The sequence below is a fragment of the Carassius gibelio genome, chromosome B15 (genome assembly GCF_023724105.1).
Source record: "Carassius gibelio isolate Cgi1373 ecotype wild population from Czech Republic chromosome B15, carGib1.2-hapl.c, whole genome shotgun sequence".
Taxonomy (NCBI): Eukaryota; Metazoa; Chordata; class Actinopteri; order Cypriniformes; family Cyprinidae; genus Carassius; species Carassius gibelio.
In genome coordinates this window covers 16538473-16561264 of record NC_068410.1, presented here as the reverse complement: position 1 = coordinate 16561264, position 22792 = coordinate 16538473, and the positions used below count along the sequence as shown (strand labels likewise).

The 22792-nt window shown below is 41.1% G+C and overlaps 1 protein-coding gene across 2 annotated transcripts in view; it reads right to left on the bottom strand.

Annotated features, from left to right (window-relative positions):
• Positions 1-22792, bottom strand: part of caln1 (calneuron 1) — a 51097-nt gene that overhangs the window by 7859 nt on the left and 20446 nt on the right. For both annotated transcript variants that reach the window (XM_052576894.1, XM_052576893.1), the window contains exon 5: positions 114-270. In XM_052576894.1, the coding sequence (XP_052432854.1) occupies positions 114-270 (157 nt within the window). The remainder of the gene's footprint in view (positions 1-113; positions 271-22792) is intronic.

Sequence of the window (22792 nt, the reverse complement as noted above, 5' to 3'; positions counted from 1 at the left end):
ATTTACAAGACAACTGCATTTTGACAATGTTGTCTTCTGTACATGTAAGCTTTCACAAACACCAAGGAAAAACTCCACTGACACACACACAATGCAGCATTGTTTACACTCACCTCCCTCAAACTCGGTCTGACAGTTCCCCGAGTTCTCGTTCAAGCTCTCCTCCTCATTGATGATGATGTTCTCGATGTCCTTCATCGTCAGGTGGTCCCGGAAGGCATGAAAAAGGATGTGTTTCAGCTCCTCCAGTGTTATCCGCTGCATGTCAAACTACAAAGACAAATAACACAGGCGTTACTCGACCAAACTCAAACTCTTCAAAAACTCTTATGTGTCTATAAAAGGATATTTAATCAAAATTATTTCAGCTTTAAACTTTGCATATGTTTGGATTACAAATGCCACATTAAAATGAATTTTGCAGCTGAGTGCTTAGATATGTAGACAGCACAGAAAAAAAAAATCAATACAGTCTTTGTAATTGAGAAGAAAACGTGCATTGATCAGTCTGAACACTTTCGTTTGGGATTTGATAAACGGACGTAACACAATTAACTAAGGAATTCAAAGGACATCCTGAGGAAAACTGTCATGGGGACTGTAACTCATGATCAGTATTGAAAGTTGATTTTTATAACTCATATCCAGAGGGCGTTTATGAGCTCCATCCCTTTAATTACCCAGACAACACTAGCCCTGATTTCTCAGGAGGATGGAAATGAAAGTGTGGCGCACTAGCTTAATGCCTTATTTGTAAAGCTGTCAGGTCAGAGAACAAACAGTCATTAGGAACCGCGATACAGTCGGTTACATACAGTATTAATACACCACTAAATCATTCAGACTCCCCTTACAAAACAGTGCAGTGATGGTAACTTTACTCACATAATCATATACCAGAATACATTCATCTAATTACCACAGCAGATGTGATCCTAGTAAATGCTTTAAAAGTGAGCAAAATGTAAAGTTCAAATCTAGCTTCACTTTTCACTGAAACATGGATAAGCACAGTGATAAAATACAGAATGGAAAGCTCTGACTTTGTGACAGGAAGCTCACAGTACACTTCTGTGGCTCTGGAGAAATACACTTGACAGGATGTGCTGCCACTGCGGCTCATGAGAAGAGACAGCAGGATATTACAATAGCTGGCAAGCTAATATATCTGACAAGCCATTAAGTATTACAGCCTCAGTATGCTCACCTCCACAGTAACTTGTCATTTCACTCCACTTTAGCAAGTCGGTAAGAATGGGGGCTAAACACTGCTTTGTAATAATGCATGTATGATGCAGTAAACACTTCAGAACAGGTCTATGAATCATTTTATAGGCGTCTTGTATTTAAATCTGAGAAAGCACAAACTGAGGGTTTCAAACAGTAACTCAATGCCCATGAATGTTGACCTATTGTGTCCTCAGTTTATGTGACATAATATATCCACTTTATTTTGAAACAAGGAAATAAGCTTGTTCTTCTGTGTGTGAATTTTGATTCATTAGCCAAAGGGGTTATCAGATGTGGCACGCACATCCACCCGGTGTTTTCTTCTTTTTTTTTACTACTAAAATCATTATCCCTTCTTAAAATCAAGCCATTCTCACAGCACAGCACAGCAGTCGTCATTTACTTCTGACATCTGATCCACTGAAGACGCAGAGGATTACTTTTGCTTTTGAAGGGAATGCATCCTCTGATCTGCCTAAATGCGTTTATGTCCGCACAAATCAATCGTGATCCAGCCTCATCTACAGACAAGTGAGTTTACATTTTTTTAAGAATCTTTGCAAATCACCTTTCCTAATAACGTGCTAGTTAGCAAGTTTCACAATGAATGCAGCTAAAGTTTAAAGTCTCTCAGAGAGTGGCTCGGAAGAGAGGGGCGGAGTCAGGAGAGCTCATTAACATTTAAAGCAGCATTCAAGAAAACAGCTTGCTCGGAAAAGCAAGGTTTTGACAGGATAAAAAGAATGTTGTTTTACACTACCACTGAGAAATTTAAATATATATATTATAAGTACGTTAGGGTATTCATTAACAGTGATGGGAATAACGGCGTTATAAATAACGGCGTTACTAACGGCATTACTTTTTCCAGTAACGAGTAATCTAATTGATTACTCTTCTCATCTTAATAACGCCGTTACCGTTACTGCCAAAAAATGCGGCGCGTTACTATAACTGATGATGAAGCTGTTTTTTTTTTTTCATCAGACCAACTAGATCTCTGAGCGAGAGGCAAATACTTTTTTTTACTGTTCTTCCTTGGTTAGTGGGCAGAGCACGAGACAAGCGCATAAATGCTGACGATTGGCTGAGGTAGAGTAAAATTTCATTGTAAGCCAATCAGAGGTAGAGTTGGGCGGGTGTTCGAAAGCACGCATAGTAGTGATGGGAATTCGGCTCTTTTGACTCAGCTCACTGAAAAGAGCCGGCTCTTTGGCTCACAAACGGCTCTTTAAATGACTTTGACTATAATATTTCAATTTTTATTACATAATTATTTAATTTCTATAGGCTAAATTTGAAAAAATAGAGTTGGCTCTTCAGATATGCGAGCCAGCTCCCGAAGTTCAACTAAAAAAGCCGGCTCTTAGAGTCGGCTCATTCGCGAATCGCGAACGACTCATCAAAAGCTCATTCGCGAACGAGTCGATCCATCATCACTAACGCTCATTCGCGAACGACCCATCATCGGACAGGACAGGACACACAACGAACAACACAAGCCAGTCAGTCAACCAGAGACAGGTATGGCGACGAGCCCAAATAATCCAAAAGTAGCCTTCTCTAAATGGAAGTATATACATTACTTTTTCCTTCAAGAAATTAAAGAAACAATAAAAGGAAATATCAAAAGTTCCCAAAAATCTATCGTGTTATTTGCATTGATCCACTATATAAACATAATATCTACATACATGCCATTTGATTGGAGGCTAGTCTCACTTTGTCCCACAGCAACTTTTTTTTTTAGATGTGTGTACAATGTTTCATGTTTCTGTTAATAATGTATTGTATTAAGTGTCCATTTCATTATAATATTCAGATTTATCATAAATAATTGAACATGCACATGTATTTTAAGTTCCTTTAAAGAGGGGTAGAGGTGGGGTCACGTTTGAGCATTTAAAATTTAATTTTACTTGAAAGTAACGCAATAGTTACTTTCTTAAGTAACTAGTTACTTTAAAAATTTGTAACTGAGTTACTAATTTAGTTACTTTTTGGAAGAAGTAACTAGTAACTGTAACTAATTACTTTTTAAAAGTAACTTGCCCAACACTGTTCATTAATACCCTAAAGATCATATCAACTTGTGGAAAATGGGCATCCGATGACCCCTTTGTAAAATAATATGATAACAAATACCAGTTTGCAATTATTTAGCAGCATAACAGACATGTTTTTGTACAGTTACAAAATTTGTACATTTACATTCAGTCATTTAGCAGACTCTTCCAAACGAGGACAATAGAAGTAATCAAACATGTAGGTTATATTTTATTTAATAAACAGAATAGAATAGAGAACCCTAGAGTTAGTGGGTAAAATAAAACAAAAATGGATATATTATATTATATTATTTTATAGTATACTATGGTAGAATATTTTATTATATATTACAGGCTAGATAATGTGACGAGCACTCCCAGAGGAATCAGCGTCGCCCTGGAAACCAAAGCAAAACACCTGCACGTCCTCGTCACCGGCTGATCGGTCACAGCTGCTCCCCATCAGCCAGCACATTTAAAAGGAGCACATGTTACACTCAGAAGAGGTTCTTGAACCGAATGCAACGCTGGTCTAATCCCTCTCTCTTCACTTTACAGAAAGCAGCGAGTGACCGACAGCCCAGCCACTTTGGAGCACTTTCACCTTAACTGGCACAGAAGAGCACACGGGAAGCACCGGCCACCAGATATCTGAGCAGCACCTTTCACCAGGCATCACTGTGACAATAAATCCACCCTCCGGGGCTTTTGATTTCACATACCTCTTGTCGAGTGATTCTTCACCCCATGACAATAGAATATCACTTGATCTAACAGTACACTTCTACAATATGTTGCATGATTTCTGAATACACATTCATGCCCAGAAACAAACAAAGTAATAGATGTTTAATTTTTATTCATTTTTTAAATCAATAGCAATTGAACTTGCAAGGTTTGGATTCCTGATCAAAAAATAGGGTAAACAATCTAACAGAAAGGGAAAGTCATCCAGGGACTCTCATGGAAACCAGCCCTTTTAACATCCAGACAGTAAAGTTGGGAAGCTTCCATCCTTACCATAGAGAAAGACTGGGCACTAACTGCATTGATGTAACCTTCGGACAACCCACAGCCACAGAGACGGAGTCGCTCGAGGGCATCAGATCCATCGGTTTCCACTGGAGGCCATGAGAGTGGGCAGCAGGGCAGCTCATTAAGAGCCCTCGTGTTAGATAATATATATATATATATCAGTAATGGTGGCTGGAATGACCTTCGAGCTTGACTGTCTGTGCGGAAGACAGGGGTAATCTTTGTTGGGATGGTGTGTGTGTGTTTAATTGCAATTTCCAGACAGACTGGACCTGATGACTTATAGGTCACCTAAGATCTTTGTTTTAAATTAAGAAAAGACACCTTCAGGTTAAGAGAACCATCCACATCTTGCCAAAATTATGAAAACCAGAATTAGAATAATAGAAGGAATGTATGAATGGAACGTTGATAGACAGAACAACAGATCGACAGAGAGATGGATGGATGGATGGATGGATAGATGGATGGATAAGGTGATGTTGTGTCCTGTGGTGGGACGGTTATTGGGCTGCATTGAGTTGTCTCTACAAACCAGCGCAAGCGTATCGACAGCCTCTGTTCATCCCAAACATCAGGCCACTTAACAGCATTTAGTAACACATTAATGGAATCTCGCTGCTGCTGCAGGAGACTGACAGCTGTGGTCATCGATCCAGTGCTCTAGCTCTACTACAACACCACATACTGCTGCCTCTCTAAAAAGATGGACAAGATGAAGAGAACAGGTGTGTCTCTGTGTGAGGAGAGAAAGGAAGTACATAGAGAGATAAAAGAGATGTGCGTGAAAGACAATCAGAAACACAAAGTAAAGAGTCATGCTCTTCAACGGTTTTGCCAGCACGAAAATAAACAAGAAAAAATAATGTGAACACTCATTATTGTTGATGTTAATATAATTTGTGAAGGCTAAAAGCCTGTTCACACCAAGCACGATAACTATAAAGATAACGATAAAGATACAGTTCTAAAAACCCACACCACAACTATAACGATAAATGCACAGAGAAACGATATCGTTGGAAACACTTTCAGAAGGATTTTTTTTTCTGATGAACGATAAAAATATTGGCAACCAATCAGAATCAATCCTGCTGTAATGAGCTCGAGAATTTAAAGCAGCAGACGCGCGTCCGCTTAGAATACACAGACAATATCGTTCGCTGGTGTGGACGCTAATATCGTTATCTTTATAGTTATCTTTATAGTTATCGTTCTTGGTGTGAACTGGCCTTAAGTGAAAAAACTAATGTTGCATTTTCCTTGTATGTTATCTATGCTCTGTAGGTCGCATGGTAACACACGTGGTATAAAAAGAAACTTGTGCATGTTAATCATTTTTATGTTACATTAGTTGTTCTTATTGCTTTTATGCAATAAATGAATAACATTTTATACTTTTTTTTATATTTTATGTTTAGGCATTTCTATTTTGCGGTAGTCCCGTGAATCATTTTATTCTCCTGCATCCCGCACAAACACATACACACACAAGACTTTACCCGCCTGCACCTGCACTCGCCCATCAAGTGTTGTCCTGCACCACACTCTGTTGCATTGGGTCCCGTGGTAGTCTTGCAGGAGTGCAGATCTCGATCCAGAAAGTGCCTGTTATAATCAAGGCTCTGGACTCTGAGCATAACTTGTTATTTGCACTTTTGTTCATATAACAGTACTTTTAAAATAAAAGTGCGCAATACAATACTTTTGAATTAATTATTGAATTTTGTGCATAATGCGATTGATTGCAGAAATATCATGCAATTAATCATGATTAAAAAAATATATCGTTGCCCAGCACTAGTTTTTATAGACAACATTAAACTGAAGAGGAAAAGATTAAATGTTGTATGGATCGATTCTTGTATTAAAGCCAAATGGTGATAAAACAGCAACAATTCTTCTGTAATACTCTATAGATCATACATTTGGACTCACTGTCCAGCACTGTGCCCTTGTACCCATCCTTAAGTCCCACTTCAGGGCAATGTCAGTAAAATATTATGACGCTCACGTTCTCAAGCCCAGGGGAGTTTTTGAGCACATAATGAAGAGCGGGATACTTTATGTCCAGCCTGTAACCTGTTTTTTATCAGTCCCGCGGAGACATTTCAAGGTTTGGCGACACACACACTTGTCCATGAATGTCACATGACAGATGTCCTCTTTGAGACACAGTGACAGAAGAAAAACTATGATTCATCATTCCTCAAATGGATAAGTATGAATGCATCTTCAGACTTTTTTTTGCATTTTCAAATTTCTTTCCTTTGTAATGAAAGTCAGTGGGGTCCAAAACAACTTTGTGTGAACAAAAAAATAAATAAAATAAAAATGTTACATTTTCTGATTCTTTAATTAATTGATTGATCAATAGAATCATTATCAGTAGAAAGTAATTCATATCAGTTTGAATTAGAATAAGAATGAGTAAACCTTTATTCAATTCATTTTTTCCCTTTAAGTTAGTATTAAAAGACTTCTTGTTCTACGCGTCAAGACTTCAATATGGCTCTTTTATTCAGTATATACTATAAATCTCAGTACATTTAGTGTATGAGAATAAACTGATGACTCTGCAAGATAGTTATCCATGAGGCACTGTACATGCAAAATGTACCCAGGTATATTTATAGCAGAAAGTCACTTTAACCTGAGAGAACGAGTCTTGAAAGTAGTTATAGATACAAAAGAGTTATGATATTCCATACGATTTCACTTGGCCTTACTGCTAGCATTGGGTAAAAGAGATAAGATTGTCCTTGTTGTTGAAACAACAGCTTGGCAATCAGTATTGATCTCTCAGCAGCCTGACCATGTTAGAAGCGCGTTCGCTTTGGTTTTTAGGTTTCTATGAATTGAATCCTATTGATTATGAAAGCCTTCATATGTTCAAAAGCATACAGCATGTGCTTCTCCTATAGAAATGAGATAAAGAGAGAGCAAATTGAGGATCTTAAGTGTTCTGCTCTTCTAGCGTCAAACAAAATTCTCAGGTATACGAAATTCTTTCATCAGATATCTCCAAAACTGCAATCCACATTCATTTATTTATTTAATTATCTAACTCAATCTTGCATTTTACTTTAAAGTTATATACAGTTTTAGCTTTCATTTCTAGCAATCTTAAATATTAGCAAAATTGATACAATTTTTTGGTCTCATTAAACTATCTGCTTTGCCAATATTGTTAGCTTTAATCATAAACAGAGGGTAAATATTGTCTAAATATGGTATTTCATTGTAGTGGTCTACACAGGTATTTATAAAAATCAAACATTTGAGATACATTTGATAATTAAATAAAACAAAACTGAGAGCTTCATTACATGTTGTGAGCTATGAAACAGACAGAAATACTCCATAATATATTCGCAATACATTCGAGTGAAGGTTTCTAAATTTAAAAAAAAAATCATTTTCTTTAAAAAAATAAATAAACTGAAAAACTTGCAATGAACATAAAATTTCATTATACGATTTTTTTCCGCAAAGTTTAATTTGAATCATATTATTATTTATTTAAAAGTTCTAAACAAATACATTTGAATTGCATTGAAAATATTTTTCTATTATTCTGACATAGAAATAAGATAAACTATGAATTTGACATGCCTTTCATTTGCAAAGTAAATATATTCCAAATAATAATTAAATAATTGATTTTTGGTTTTAGTACAATGACAAATAAAAACCAGTCATTTAATTTGGGAGAATGTTTGCCCTCATGAGCTTTCTATTTATTTATGTTTATTATGTATGTATGTATTTACAGTATGTATTCAATTTGCACAGTATAAATGGATTCTACTGTTTCTATTGTATGAAGGGGGTCCCACACGAGGGGATCATCATATAATGGATGCTTGTCGTTACAAAGTTAGAAAATCACAGCTTTAAATAAACCAGACAGAGATGTCTACAAAATGTCCCAAACAAATACTGTAAGCAGATGAAAACAGTATGTAACTGTCACTTCCCTTGTTTTCCAACCAAATCACATTTGGTGGAGAATTACAAACGGATTCAGGACTCAGTACGTCTTTCCAGCAGCAGAGAAGCATTTGTCAAAGCACCACCATCGTCCCATTGCCATATCTGAAATTAAAATGAGCTCCAGAGAAACGCCAGTGTCCCTTTGAAACACCGCTTTAATATGCACACCCTGCTGCATGCAATAAAGAGCAAATATATTGCACTGCTACAATACACAATTTATACAGTACACACTCGCCAGCTGTCCACCTCTTGCGTTCTGAACAGCATGTAAAAAAGAATGGACTATGTGATAAACAAAAGAAAGACTTGAATTAGGCTAGATTATTTCTTGTATGTTCGGACATGTCATGAAAATTCATCAGCTGCACAATAGTAAAGGAATATTTGATCCACCAATGAAAATTCTCATTTCCTCATCCTCACGTCGTTCTAAATCTGTTAGACTTTATTTTTTAAAGACGTCTCACCAAGGCAGCATTTAATCAAACAGTAATATTGTAAAATGTTATTACAATTAAAATATGTTTTTATTTTTTTTTGAATATATTTTAAAATAATGTAAATTGTTTCTCAGATCAAAGCTGAATTTTTAGTCTTCAGTGTCACATGGTTCTTCAGAAATCATTATAATAGGCTTATTTGATGCCAAAGAAACTATGAATGTGAAAGAAATTTCATGGAAACCATGATTTGTTTTGCTTTTTTTCAGGATTCTTTGATGAATATATCTTGAACAGGAATATGTTTAAACAAGAATATGGTTTAACACTGAATATTTATAAGAAATGGTCATATTCATTTCACAAATTCAATCTGAATGATTCACTGGACTAATGTGGTTCTTGGGTACAGCTTAATAACACACAACTGACAGCTCAGAGTATTTTCAGTGAATAATGAAAAAAGTTAAGAGATAAGAGACAAATGGCCTTTCATACTGGTTCTGTGGAAGAAATTCATACAGGTTTGGGACGACGTGACAGAATAAACGATGACAGAATTTTCATGTTTTAATGAATATCATGAACTCTGCAAATGAACATCACAAATGCACTGGAACATTAATCATACAATGGCAAGTAAATGACCTAATCTGCTGAATGCCATTTCAATTTCACAGAAAAACACCTCAATTCTCCTTCCTCTGGCGCACTATTCCCAGCGATCAACATGCCTAGGCTTTGTCAAGCTTCCTGAGAATACTGAATTGTTCAAATGGAAACATTCTCCAATTTAAAGAGATAATCGTATCTAATAATAACCAATTAAAATTGCGGTTATTTCTGCCATGCGCTCTGTCCTGCTGGGGAAAGCTGTGTGTAGGTCTGTGCTTGAGCATACCTGATTATGTGTGTGTGTGTGTGTGATTAGTGCAGTGCTGTAATTTTCTTTGTGTGTGTGAGTGACAGCTGCCGCACCGGGGTTGTGGAAACAGGCAGAGGTAGGAGAGGTTTGCTGATTGCAGAAGGAAAATATCTCAGCCCATTTTCAACACTTCCCTCCATTTCAGAGAGCGAAGGAATGAAAATGAAATTCTGAAGAGGTGACGTGGACCTATTTTAAATAAAAACAACGAGGAGAGCAAAAGAGCACGGCAGAAACAAAGAAAGAGAGAGATTGTGAAGGAGAGAGAGAATGAAGCATGCAACGCCTCTATTAATGTTGAGCTTTTTTGGATATACAATATGGCATTTAGCATTTTAGACCGTAACACTAATCAGACGTTTCTGAACTAAATTAATGCATTAAAGAAACAAAAGTGCCAGGTGTCATTAGAGCATTAGAGCAGCCCTGAAAAATGGACCTACTGTACTTATCCAAGAGAGCAGCATTTCTCGCCAGAAATCATCTGTCATTATTTGCTCTCCCTCATGTCATTCCAAACCCATGTGACTTCTTTTCTTCTATATTTACATTTATTTGATCTAAAGCGACTTAGGACTGAGGACAATAGAAGCAATCAAAATCGACAAAAGTGCTATAACAAGTCCAGCCTGGACAGAACAAGAGCCTGAACGAGCATGTTCTGAAAGAAAAGGCTTGATCTTCTTGATGTTGAATAAAGCAAATCTGCAGGACCGGAGAGTTTTAGTAATGTGGTCTGAGAAAGTCAGCTGATCATCAATCATAACTCCAAGGCTTCTGGCTGTTTTTGAAGGAGTTATGGTTGATGTGTCTAACTTGATGGTCAAATTGTGATGAAACGATGGGTTTGCAGGAATCACAAGCAGTTCTGTCTTGGCAGGGTTGAGTTGAAGGTGATGGTCCTTCATCCAGCAAGAAATGTCTTCTGTGGAACACAAAATAATTTTCTTTTCCATATGGAAAATTAATGGGGAATATAGGGCTATATAGATTCAAAAAGCACCATAAAAATAATCACTGTAACCTTTATTTCAAATCTTATAGCCATTTAATAATTTTGTGTGAAAAGCATACAGAAATCACTAGTGTTAAAACTTTATGGAAAAGAGCAACTTCATTTCATAAACTATCAAGTCACATGGGTTTGGAACAACATGATAGTTATAGTTTAAGCAAAAATGATTTAGATGGGTTTGTTTCATGATTTGCACAGATTCTGAGAAATGTGTCCATTAATTAGTGTCTAGTCAAGTGAAAATCTGCATGTTTAAAGAAACAAATCTATAATTAAAGTCTTAAATTGTCCATAATCCATAATAACACTGAAAATCCTCTGTTGTCCTCTCACATTGAAATCCACACTGTTTGTAACATTTTTGGACTGTTTATACTTGTAAATGAGGCTTTATCTCATATCTCTCTCCTGATTCAGATTAGACAACGTTTTGCACTGGAGGAAGCAAAACTATAAATAGAGGACTTTTTGGGTTTGTTAAACATGCAGTTTTTCCCACTACAGAAGATGTCAACTGATGCACTGAAGTGGCGTGGATTATTTGTGATGTTTCTATCAGATGTTGGGACTCACATTCTGACGGCACCCATTCATCCATTGGTGATCAAGTGATGTAAAGCAAAATTTCTCCAAAGCTGTTCCAATGAAGAAACAAACTCATACACATTTTGCAAGGTCTAACAGTGAGTATATGTTCAGCAAATATTTTGCTGATTATCAAAAAATAAAACATGTAGCATGGACTGTTCCATATGGAAGATACACGTTGTGAGACTAAGTCAGTTTCCCAATGGAAAAGGCACTTTATGACAAAGCCTATGCATCACACAATTTTCAATAAGGCATTATGAATTGATCCAAACTAAATTGTTACATAATCATTAATGACCTGCATTGACAGGCATCACATATTTCCTGGAATGCCAGTATAGTTTTTAGGCTGAGGCGAGGTGTTAGTTAGTTGCCATGGGGGTTTGATTCCAGGTCATTTCACTCCATCTAACCCCATTGAGAAACATCAAAAATAAGAAAAGAATCCTATTCACACACTTTCTGTGCACTTTTTCCTATAATCAGCCATTCAGATGTCATGCAGACAATATCATTTGTTATATATTGCAGCTGGCGCATTACATCATCTCATGCAGAGCTAATAGACTATAGAAGCTTGCCAATGACATATTACATTCATATGTGGGACGTGCTTAACACAGAATTATTACTAAGACCTTTCTTTTTGCAGGTAGGCAGCTCAGAAACACAATCACCCCCCTTATGCAAACCCATCAAGAAGGGAAGGATCCACATAACAGTGAGTCAGTGTAGGCCAATGCTTCAAACTTATAACCTTTGCTACAGTATGAGCAAACCTGCATTATTACTATGTAAAGTCAACAAAAATCTAAACGGACCCTGTTTGCTTCCTAAACCCCAGTTTCACTCTGAAATAAAAAACAATATGTAAAACGGCTTCATGTTGACTTCAAATGTAAAACGTATACTAATATCAGAGCCATTAACTGCACAGTCGATATGCAAATATTTAAGGGCCTGTAAGATTATTTAATATTTTTGAAAGAAGTCGAGGATGCAAGAATGCATTTATTTAATTACATAGCAAATGTAAATAACTCCTTTCTATTTTAAAATAGTATATATTTAAATTCAATACATATAATCTATATTTAACACTTAAAGGGATACTCTAACGTGTTTTCATATTAAACTATGTTTTTCCCTTACCTAAGACGAGTTGATAAATACCTCTCTCGTCTCAGTGCGTGCACTCAATCGCTTTGACGCGCGGTGACACTTTAAAAGCACTTAGCTTTGCCGATTCATTTAATTATGGGCCAAGCAGAGAAGCTACCAAACACCTCCATGTTTTCCCTATTTAAATACAGTTACTCGCGTAGTGTAACTCAACCTAGGACGGTAACACAAAACAAAACGTTGCGCTTTTCTAAGCGTGTAAAATGGATAACTATATTGTGTGGCGGAATACCATGGCAAGTGCTTGTAAGCACTTCATCTTGGCGCAGTAATATCTTCACTAGAGGGAGCGGGGGCCGGTGAGAGGATTTTTCACGAGTGAAGATATTACTGCGCCAAGATGAAGTGCTTACAAGCACTTGCCATGGTATTCCGCCACACAATATAGTTATCCATTTTACACGCTTAGAAAAGCGCAACGTTTTGTTTTGTGTTACCGTCCTATGTTGAGTTACACTACGCAACTGTATTTAAATAGGGAAAACGTGGAGGTGTTTGGTAGCTTCTCTGCTTGGCCCATATTGAATGAATGGGCTAAGCTAAGTGCTTTCAAAGTGTCACCGCACGCCTAAGCGATTGAGTGCACGCACTGAGACGAGAGAGGTATGTATCAACTCGTCTTAGGTAAGGGAAAAACATAGTTTAATATGAAAACACGGTGGAGTATCCCTTTAAAGCTGCTATAGGTAACTTTTGTAAATATATATTTTTTACATATTTGTTAAACCTGTCATTATGTTCAGACAGTAGAATATGAGACAGATAATATGTGAAAAAATCAAGCTCCTCTGGCTCCTCCCAGTGGTCCTATTGCCATTTGCAGAAATGCATCCGCTCCCGGTAAAAAATAACCAATCAGAGCTGCGGTCCATAACTTTGTTTGTGTTCAAAATGTAGAAAAATGTATATAATAAGCGAGTACACCATGAATCCATTTTCCTAACCGTGTTTTTAGCTTGTCCTGAATCACTAGGGTGCACCTTTAATAAGTGTTTATATTCGGACTATTTTAGATTGCTTCGGGGGTACCGCGGCGGAGTAACCCAGTACCTTGGTGATTCTTCATAGACATAAACAGAGAGAAGTAGTTCCGGCTACGATGTTCTTCCGCAAGACGCAAGCAGTTCTGTTTATTAACCACTAGAGCCTCAAAAGTTACCTACCGCAACTTTAACAGTCTGCAGTGAAATTTCATTTTGTGTATTAAATTAATTTATATGTAAATGTGAGCCAAAATCATCACAATTAAAAGTACCAAAGACTTAAACTATTTCAGTCTGTATTCATTTAATAAACGAATTTCACAATTTGAGTTGAATTACTGAAATAAATGAACTTTTCCACGACATTCTCATTTATTGAGATGTACCTGTATATATTTAAAGCTATGTTAATCTCCTGTCAAATAAAACATAACATAGCCCCAGGAATACAGAGGAAGAGACAGCATATCAGTCTTTTGATGTAGTTACACAGCTTTGCTTTAATGTCTCAGCTAATGTTGTTCTTAAAGACTGTCACAACAAGAATATGATGCTGAGCATCATGGAGGTAAAAGACCTCCATCTGTGCGCTGCCTTTGAATGTGCTGCCTTTGTTCCTAGCGAAACACTGGTGGAACCGACCTTTTAAGGGTTTGTTTAGTTACCCAAAAGCAAATAGTACAAGAGGCAGTTATCTCTCTGTATTTTGTAGTGCATAATGCAGCACTCAGGTTATGGCAACCATTTTTTCTTTTATTTGATGGTTGGGTCAAACACAGGCTTTCTATAAGCTACTCTTGACTGTTATCAAAGTCAGCTCTTGACAGCCAAGTATGGGTCGGAATAAGTGCTGAATCCAGCGGACAGACGGAAACACAAAGAACCTTTCAACTCCATGTAAGTCACTGTACTGTTAAATCTCAAACTGATGATTTTAAATTGATAAAAATCAACTACAGACCTCTTCGCAATAACAAACATTTATAACAAGAGATTTAACATTTCATATGTCTTAATATATTATAAATATATGAGTATTCAAATTTTGGAACACAAAGATCAGTTAGTTTTATAATCATAATTTTGCAATTCAGAGCCAAATGGCCATTTAAAATAATGCCATAATTTAAAATGAATTATATAAATGTAAGTACTATAGGGGGTTCATGAGATGAAAAACGAATAATGAAATCATAAAAATGTAAAGCTGAAATATATTGTTTTAATATAAAACAATTCAAATATATACGCCACTTAATAAAAAGATACTTTTTTACCTCTACATCATGTGACTGACATCAGGGCACTGTAAACATGCAAATATTTTGTTAAATTATTGATATATGAACTTTCAAGTAAATGTTTTAGGTCAAAGGGGTTCGACTGACAAAAAAAAAAAAAACGTTTGGGAATCGCTGCTCTAATCAAAATGGGGTTTTTAATCTGTCCTCAATATCACTTTGAATAGTGTCAGACTTGTGTGAAGTCCCTTTATCCAACAAAAGCCACTTTCTTACTGATCATCTGCCCTTTTATATAAATACTTCACATTCACAATCACTGAGCAGTCACTTCAAACCAATTCAACACAATAGAGTTCTAATGAAAACCTGTTTCCTGTAGCAACTTCCTGTCAAAAGAGTGGGCTTAAAACACCCAGAAGAGTTCTCCAATCTCTACCAAAACAAATCAGTGTCTTTGTGCATTTTTCCATTTCCTTTGGTTGGTTAAGGGAACAAATAAATAAACCAAGTTATCGTACATCAGAAAAAGTCATTAAAAATGAATGGGTGTTACCTTGTGAAAGTCAAATATCCTCAGAAATCTCTGGTGTTATAATGTTACAGCAGGTCTTTGGGTTATCTGAACATTTTCAGTGAGCTGCGTGCTGCAGAAGTGCTGAGCTCGACTACAGCTGATGGCCTGTGACCTTACTCGCCTAACTTTACAAGAGAAGTCAGTGTATGAGCAGAAAACAATTACACTGGCAAATTAACATGTTCACACACCGTCAACTCCAGTGCAATAAGTACGGCACTTTCATATGGGACAAAAGAGACTAAATGCAGTGGAGACATTTACATTACCTGCCAATGAAGTTTACTGCATACCAACTTTTAAAGGTTGCCCGAGTGAGAAATGTGACACTGTGATGGTGAAGACCTATCCTCGAAGATATCACTTATGAAGCCCTTTTGAAAGCAGCATTTCAATACATCTTATGTCACTTCACACCAGTGAGGCGAAGAAACAGCCTTTAAAAGCCAATCATCATCTCAGCCTTGGTCAAGCCTGGAACGCCATTCATCAACATCCTTCAAGGACATCCATTCCCACGGCACCCAAACCATGGAAATATGACCGACACGTTTATAAGATTCAGCACTGTCGGAGAATAAACCAAGCACACGTAAAACTGCTCTCATGCAGCAGGACTCGAGGTTATTGGTATCTAACATTTCAGCATTTCACTACAGAAAAATCATTTGTGATAATAGTTGTAATAAACAGTCACATTACAGTGAAGCGAGCGCATTCGGGCAATTAGTCGCGGCTGCAAGTGTGAGAAAAGGTAAGTGTGTCATAAGTGTCAAGTTAAAAATGGTGACAAGGACTGTAATCAGCTGCCACCCGCTGCCTCTCCTTTCATATTTTATTCCACAGATTTTCATAATTTATTCCGCCTACATGACAATCTCTATATGTATAAGAGCCTGCACTGTGCAGTCTCGCCAAAAATAATGTTACATATTAGTTTCTTCAGAATTTTTAAGAAAATTAATGCGAAGAAAAACTTTTTATAATTAAACAAATTATACAGATGATAAATGATTATGCTATATATATATATATATATATATATTTAGATTACTTTGCATCATTATAAGTCTGCCCTTACTTAAAAAAGGCCAATGCAATGATCAAGTAATAGTGAAATAAGTTTTTTAATGTGAAATATTCAATTATATTTACTGAACTACAGATCCTGTCTGGTCTCCTTTTCAAAGCTGTTGCCATTTTAATGAAAAATCTAACACGCTCATATTGAGCTAAATAAATCTCCTTAATAATTAATAGGGATCAACAAATCTGAATCAAATGCATACTCTTCTGATGAAAGAAAATGGCTCTATCATTAGCGATTTTTCTTGTTGTGAAACCTTTTTTCCCTTTCATTTACAAATCCTGTCGTCTACTAAATCAAAGTGCCTGCAGTTACAGCTATAGATCATTTATTTTAATATTGCAGAAAAGATTAGGGTCCAGAAAGCTCCTCATGCATAAAAAATAAGATTATTTAAATTTTCTGATTATTATAGCAATAAAACAGGACCAAGTCAACGTGCACACATGGCAGGGGTTTAGCCCATCAGAAAAATTGGTGGCGTTTCTCAGAAACACCCAAAGACCTCTAAGCGAATATCAACTTAAAGCATTTGAGGTGCTTTATGTATTAGCATAAATTCTTCAGTTCCAGAGTCTACTGCAAATTAAATTAAATTAAATACTGCATGTTATAATAATAATATTATTATTGTTATAAAAAATATTAATGATATAAACAGGGTTTTCAATCACTTAAAATCTGTACTAAAATCAAATGACGTTATTTGCTTATCCATTCATTTATATATAAAGTCTCGATAACACTTTAGAATAAGGTTCCATTAGTTAATGTTAGTTAACTACTTTCGTTAACATGAACTAAGCAAGAACAATCCTTCTACAGCATTTGTAAGTCTTAGTTCATGTTAATTTCAACATTTACTAATGCATTATTTAAATCTAAAGTTGTGCTTGTTAACATTAGTTAATGCACTGTGAATTACCATGAACTAACAATGAATAACTGTATTTTCATTAACTAACATTAACGAAGATGAATAAATACAGTAATAAATGTATTATTCATTGTTTGTTCATGTTAATTAATACATTAACTAATGGAACCTTATTCTAAAGTGTTACCAAAGTCTCTAATTGAATATAATTCAGAAATGATTGCTTAGTAAATCACTGAATAAACAAAACGTGGCTTTATATGTCAACATATTGTCTTGTTTTGTTTATATTTTATTCAGCATATCTCTATCAACAGCATTTTTGACAGCCCTAATATAAGCTTTGACCTGGGCAAGGTTGGATGGGGAATGACAGATCATTTGCTAGAAACTCATTCGCCTGCGCAATAATATCAACACATGATCAGATTTGAAGATCGCAGCTGGTGTGCTGCCAACAGGAACGCCTCAGTCTTCCAGACGGGACAGTTGTGTAGTTATGATCTGAAGTTTCTCATCATTTCTCATTGAGTGCTCACGATGATCCGTCATTATCCTTCGCATCTCTTCGACAAAATCCTTGTCTCATTAGCAAGACGCAGTGTGGTCTCCCACTCCAGGGCATATTAACAAACCTGATGCACGCTGGAAATTAAAAGCCAGACATAGGAATTCATTCACTAATCTGAGCATGATTTGCACATTTCATATTTTTGAACTTCAACTGTGTGCCAGTTGTGCCAAAGCCAGTGGGTCCTGAGTGTATCAGTTTCATCCTCTCAGATCTGTGAGGAATAAAGGCTTTGAGTTCAGTCTTTCATATCGATAGATGTCCTGGGCTTCTGAGGCTTCGTGCTGTGTCACACAGCAGAGTCTGCATTCATGCTTTCAAACAAAAGGTTTCTTATGCTGTTGCAAAGAGAGGAACAGAGAACAAGAAAACAGAGGGCTTTTGACTACAAAGAGATTAATTAATCATTTACTCACCCTCATGTTGTTCTAATGCTGTATGCTCTTCATTTTTCCTTTTCAAGTTGTTGTAATGTTTTGTAAAATTATACAATATAAAATCTATCTGTACATTTAAATTATATAATATTTATAAAATAACATATAAAATCTATCTTTTCCTTTTTTTCCGAAGCTTGGTCAATCATACCCTACTTATTGAAAGAACACCAGAAAGTGAACAAAAATACAAAAAAATTACAAACATAAAGCTCTGCTGTAACAGAGACACCAGGAAGTAAAGGATGACCCAGCTTTGACTGAGATGAGAACGCTGAAGCGATGTAGCAGTGAGAAAACAAACCTGACGCAGCAGCGCGGCGGAAAATAAATACTTTAGAGCAGAGTCCTCCATGAAGTCTGGGGAATGATGTCACAGTGTCTGGGTTGTTGTTCCCCGGGGTTCCACTAGATGTCCTCCTTCTCACGGTGCCTGTCCCAGATCACTTCCTGTTCCCTTATATGGTCACCTTCCTCCTTGTTACCTGATTGATTGTTCACCCCACCTGTCTCCTGTTTCCCAATTATCCTTCTGTGTATAAATACCCAGTCTGTCTTAGTCTATGTCACGGAGTCCTTGTCTGATGTCATTGTGTTTCAGGTCCATCAGTCTTGCTTTGTCTTACCCTATGTGTCTCATTCTCTCGTTCCACCAGACTTCCTCTACCTTTCCATTCTTCCGAGTTCCCCGTTTCATCCGGTTCCCTTTTTGTTTGATTTGTCTCTCATGACTGTTTATTTTGTATTTACCCCTCTGTTTAAATAAAACCCTTACCTGCATTTGGATCTACCCTCTCTTTGTGTTTTTCCCCAATACCTATCGTGACAGAAGGACTCCGTCATGCCTAGATCCAGCGGTGTGGGATTTCGAATCGGTTCCCCAGCCACCATGGAGGAACGGAGGGGGAGATACCAGAACTTAATCACCCTTCATCAAGAGGGAAGTGAGGTGGGTGGCCTGGCGCAATTGTTTTGGACTATGGCAGTCGGGCTAGGTTACAATGATGCAGCACTAAAGGATTTATTTAATAATTGCCTGGATGATCCTTTACCTTCATGGGAGATGAAGGGGTTAGAGATACTGGACTTTTGGGGGTTTACCAATTACCTGCACCATCGTGCCCAGTGGAATGCAACAACCACACCAGAGTGTCCAGACAAGGCTGCCAGTTCAGCCCCACAGCACAAGATGGGCGCCAGCCCAACCCCACAGCACAGGATGGCCGCCAACCCAGCCCCACAACCCAAGATGGCCACCAGCCCAGCCCCACAGCCCAAGATGGCCGCCAACCTAGCGTCACAGCCCAAGATGGCCGCCAGCCCTGCACCACAGCACAAGATGGTCGACTCAACGCCACCGACTCCCCATCGTAGAGGGCGGAGGAGGAGACAGGCAGCTGCTGTTTCCGAGGCGGGGCCCGATGCAGTTCCCGAGGCGGTGCCCGAGGCGGTGCCCGATGCTGTTTCCGAGGCGGTGCCCGATGCAGTTCCCGAGGCGGAGCCCGATGCAGTTCCCGAGGCGGTGCCCGATGCAGTTCCCGAGGCGGTGCCCGATGCTGTTTCCGAGGCGGTGCCCGATGCAGTTCCCGAGGCGGAGCCCGATGCAGTTCCCGAGGCGGTGCCCGATGCAGTTCCCGAGGCGAAGCCCGATGCAGTTCCCGATGCAGTTCCCGAGGCGGTGCCCGATGCTGTTTCCGAGGCGGTGCCCTATGCAGTTCCCGAGGCGGAGCCCGATGCAGTTCCCGAGGCGGTGCCCGATGCAGTTCCCGAGGCGGTGCCCGATGCAGTTCCCGAGGCGGTGCCCGATGCAGTTCCCGAGGCGGTGCCTGATGCAGTTCCCGAGGCGAAGCCTGATGCAGTTCCCGATGCAGTTCCCGAGGCGGTGCCCGATGCTGTTTCCGAGGCGGTGCCCTATGCAGTTCCCGAGGCGGTGCTCGATGCAGTTCCCGAGGCGGTGCTCGATGCAGTTCCCGAGGCGGTGCCCGATGCAGTTCCCGAGGCGGTGCCCGATGCAGTTCCCGAGGCGGTGCCCGAGGCGGAGCCCGATGCTGTTCCCGAGGCGGAGCCCGATGCTGTTCCCGAGGCGGAGCCCGATGCAGTTCCCGAGGCGGTGCTCGATGCTGTTCCCGAGGCGGTGCCCGATGCTGTTTCCGAGGCGGTGCCCGATGCAGTTCCCGAGGCGGAGCCCGATGCAGTTCCCGAGGCGGAGCCCGATGCAGTTCCCGAGGCGGTGCCCGATGCTGTTTCCGAGGCGGTGCCCGATGCAGTTCCCGAGGCGGAGCCCGATGCTGTTTCCGAGGCGGAGCCCGATGCAGTTCCCGAGGCGGAGCCCGATGCAGTTCCCGAGGCGGAGCCCGATGCAGTTCCCGAGGCGGTGCCCGATGCAGTTCCCGAGGCGGTGCCCGATGCTGTTTCCGAGGCGGTGCCCGATGCAGTTCCCGAGGCGGTGCCCGATGCAGTTCCCGAGGCGAAGCCCGATGCAGTTCCCGATGCAGTTCCCGAGGCGGTGCCCGATGCTGTTTCCGAGGCGGAGCCCGATGCAGTTCCCGAGGCGGTGCTCGATGCAGTTCCCGAGGCGGTGCTCGATGCAGTTCCCGAGGCGGTGCCCGATGCAGTTCCCGAGGCGGAGCCCGATGCTGTTCCCGAGGCGGTGCCCGATGCTGTTCCCGAGGCGGTGCCCGATGCTGTTCCCGAGGCGGTGCCCGAGGTTGTTCCCGAGGCGGTGCCCGATGCAGTTCCCGAGGCGGTGCTCGATGCAGTTCCCGAGGCGGTGCTCGATGCAGTTCCCGAGGCGGTGCCCGATGCAGTTCCCGAGGCGGAGCCCGATGCTGTTCCCGAGGCGGTGCCCGATGCTGTTCCCGAGGCGGTGCCCGATGCTGTTCCCGAGGCGGTGCCCGAGGTTGTTCCCGAGGCGGTGCCCGATGCAGTTCCCGAGGCGGTGCTCGATGCAGTTCCCGAGGCGGTGCTCGATGCAGTTCCCGAGGCGGTGCCCGATGCAGTTTCCGAGGCGGTGCCCGATGCAGTTCCCGAGGCGGTGCCCGATGCTGTTCCCGAGGCGGAGCCGGATGCAGTTCCCGAGGCGGAGCCCGATGCAGTTCCCGAGGCGGAGCCCGATGCAGTTCCCGAGGCGGTGCCCGATGCAGTTCCCGAGGCGGTGCCCGATGCTGTTTCCGAGGCGGTGCCCGATGCAGTTCCCGAGGCGGTGCCCGATGCAGTTCCCGAGGCGAAGCCCGATGCAGTTCCCGATGCAGTTCCCGAGGCGGTGCCCGATGCTGTTTCCGAGGCGGAGCCCGATGCAGTTCCCGAGGCGGTGCTCGATGCAGTTCCCGAGGCGGTGCTCGATGCAGTTCCCGAGGCGGTGCCCGATGCAGTTCCCGAGGCGGAGCCCGATGCTGTTCCCGAGGCGGAGCCCGATGCTGTTCCCGAGGCGGAGCCCGATGCAGTTCCCGAGGCGGTGCCCGATGCTGTTCCCGAGGCCGAGGTCGTTCCCGAGGCGGTGCCCGATGCAGTTCCCGAGGCGGAGCCCGATGCAGTTCCCGAGGCGGAGCCCGATGCTGTTCCCGAGGCGGTGCCCGATGCTGTTCCCGAGGCGGTGCCCGAGGTTGTTCCCGAGGCGGTGCCCGATGTTGTTCCCGAGGCGGTGTCCGTTACAGTTCCCGAGGCGGTGACCACAAGGCCGTGGTGGTCTTCGGCTCCGCCCTGGGAGACTCTGGCGGTGACCACGAGGACGTGGTGGTCATCCGCTCCGCCCTGGGGGACTCTGGCGGTGACCACAAGGACGTGGTGGTCGTCCGCTCCACCCTGGGGGACTCTGGTGGTGACCACGAGGACGTGGTGGTCATCCGCTCCGCCCTGGGGGACTCTGGCGGTGACCACGAGGACGTGGTGGTCGTCCGCTCCACCCTGGGGGACTCTGGTGATGACCATGAGGACGTGGTGGTTTTCTGCTCCGACCTGGTGGACTCCGGCCTCGACCACAGAGACGTGGTGGTCTTCCGCTCCGCCCTGGAGGGCTCTGGCCTTGACCACACGGCTGTGGTGGTCATCTGCTCCGTCCTAGTGGACACCTCAACATGTCCTTCATGGACTTATGTTTTGTGTTTTTTGAGTTCTGTTTCTGTCTGTTTTCTTTAGTTTAGTCTGGCCCTCCGTCCCTCCCCCTGTACCTCCTCCGGTCCTCCTCCCTCCTGATCTCCCGGTTTTATGTATCATTTCTGGTGTTTGTCCCCCATGTGTTCCTTTTCTGGCCCTCCGTCCCTCCCCCTGAGCCTCCACCTGTCCGCCTCCCTCCTGGTCTCTGTGTCATGTTTTGTCTTTAAGCGTCTGGTAGCCGCTCCGTAGAGGGGGGGTACTGTCACAGTGTCTGGGTTGTTGTTCCCCGGGGTTCCACTAGATGTCCTCCTTCTCACGGTGCCTGTCCCAGATCACTTCCTGTTCCCTTATATGGTCACCTTCCTCCTTGTTACCTGATTGATTGTTCACCCCACCTGTCTCCTGTTTCCCAATTATCCTTCTGTGTATAAATACCCAGTCTGTCTTAGTCTATGTCACGGA